Raw genomic sequence first — 1922 nt, 5'->3', positions numbered from 1 at the left:
CTACAAGAATAATGCCCAAGATTGCAGTCTCAGTTACTAAATGATGATCAAGGCCTTGATATGGAACATAAGTTCTGTTAAAACTCAACAGAACTTTCAAAGAGTGATCCATATGAATAGGGAACATGGATTCTTTGTGGATGTTTGATGGAACCTTTATGGAACTCAAGACATAGTCAAAGATACAAAAGCGGACTTAATATGGATAATTCTATGTCTAACATCAATGGGAAGATCTGGCTTTTCTTTGATGATGCTGTAGTGTGGGAATTAGTGATGGAGACTGAACAACAGGTTACTATCAAACTTTATCATCAAGATATTGGCCTATACATCATGTTTACTTTTGTATATGATAAATGTTCTTCACTTGAGAGGATGGAATTGCGGAATAATATGTATTATCTGGCAAGTGATATGGAATTGCCTTGGGTTGTTGGTGGTGATTTCAATGTTGTGCTTTATGAAGATGAGAAGATTGGGGGACTGTGAGTTCACTCTCCTGAATATGAAGACTTTGCTTTTTGTGTGAACTCTTGTGGGTTGTTCGATTTAGGCTACAAAGGAAGTTCATTCACCTAGTGGAATGGTAGACCAAATGTTGAGTGTATCTTTAAAAGGTTGGATAGAGTTTTTGTGAATTTACCATTCCAGATTCTATTCCCTACTATTGATGTTGAACATCTTATTAGGACTGGATCAGATCATGCTCCTCTATTCATGAGTTATGGTAAAAAAGCTACTAACTTCATAAAGACTTTTAAGTTCCTGAACGTTTTTACCAAACATGAAACATTTAAGGAGGTGGTGAGACAGAACTTGATTGCTGACTTTATTGGAGATCCATATCTCATGTTCAAGCAAAGTCTAAAGAGGTTGAAGATTACTCTATCTATATGGAGCAATGCTATATATTCAAACAACTTGCTATTAGGGAAGACATTTTGAAGGTGAAGGAGATGCTTTTTGAAGAAGAACCTACAGTTGAGAATGGAATAGTGCTTCAAAAAGCATAAGATGAATTGAAGAGGTACTTAAGCATTAAAGATCAATACTGGTGGCAGAAGGCTGGGATGATATGGTTTACTGAAGGAGATAGGAATACAACATTTTTTCACAATCATGTTATTGGCAAGAGACATAACCTGCAATTGAAAAGAATACAAAAAGTGGATGGAGTCCGGGTTGAAAGCCAAGACGATATGGCTGCTGCTGCTATTGAATTCTACCAAAGGCAATTCACTAGAGAAGCGGATCCTCCTGACTTCATTCTACTAGACAATGTGCCAGCTATGGTAACTATGGAGCAGAATCTGGAATTATGTAGGTATCCTACTCTTGAAGAAGTCAAGGTTGTTGTGTTTGAACTAAGTGGGAGAGTATGAATGGTCCTGATTGATTCACTAGTATTTTCTATCAAGTATGTTGAGACATCATTGGTATTGATATTCATAACATGGTATTGCACTTCTTTCGGGTAGCACCACTACCTAAATCTATTTGTCACGACCCCGGTTCGCTCTCCGTGAACTATCATGACGGCACCTAGTCTATACGACTAGGTAAGCCTAACAATGCGGAAAATAAACAAAAATTGGGGAAGAAATAATTAAAAAACGAAATAGTAAAATAAAACAGTGTTTAAGGTGCCACTCAGCACATACAATAACAACTCTCGAAACTATCAACATTTCCCAAAATTCGGAATCTCATGAAACACAAGCTTTTGAATGTCTACAGTGTCTAACTCTAGAAAATTTAACAAAGAAAAGAAATACAAAAGGGCTAATACTTAAAAGGAGAGTAGAAAGGGACTCTTTGGTCTGCGGGCGCGGCATATATACCTCGGAGTCTCTACAAGTGCCTCGTATAAAGCGTGATAAGTCTGAGTGGAAGTACCTGGATCTGCACATGAAAAACAT

General features: G+C 37.3%; 1 protein-coding gene across 1 annotated transcript; it reads left to right on the top strand.

Annotated features, from left to right (window-relative positions):
• The first annotated feature begins 201 nt into the window (after window positions 1-201).
• Window positions 202-1385, top strand: LOC142165969 (uncharacterized). The gene is made up of 4 exons (XM_075224362.1): window positions 202-488; window positions 693-875; window positions 935-998; window positions 1065-1385. The coding sequence occupies exons 1-4, from the start codon at window positions 202-204 to the stop codon at window positions 1383-1385; spliced, it is 855 nt and encodes a 284-aa protein (XP_075080463.1).
• The last annotated feature ends 537 nt before the right edge of the window (window positions 1386-1922 follow it).

Source organism: Nicotiana tabacum, chromosome 11 (genome assembly GCF_000715075.1).
Source record: "Nicotiana tabacum cultivar K326 chromosome 11, ASM71507v2, whole genome shotgun sequence".
Classification (NCBI taxonomy): Eukaryota; Viridiplantae; Streptophyta; class Magnoliopsida; order Solanales; family Solanaceae; genus Nicotiana; species Nicotiana tabacum.
The sequence above is the reverse complement of the archived record's forward strand: the minus strand, read 5'-3'. Positions and strand labels throughout refer to the sequence as shown.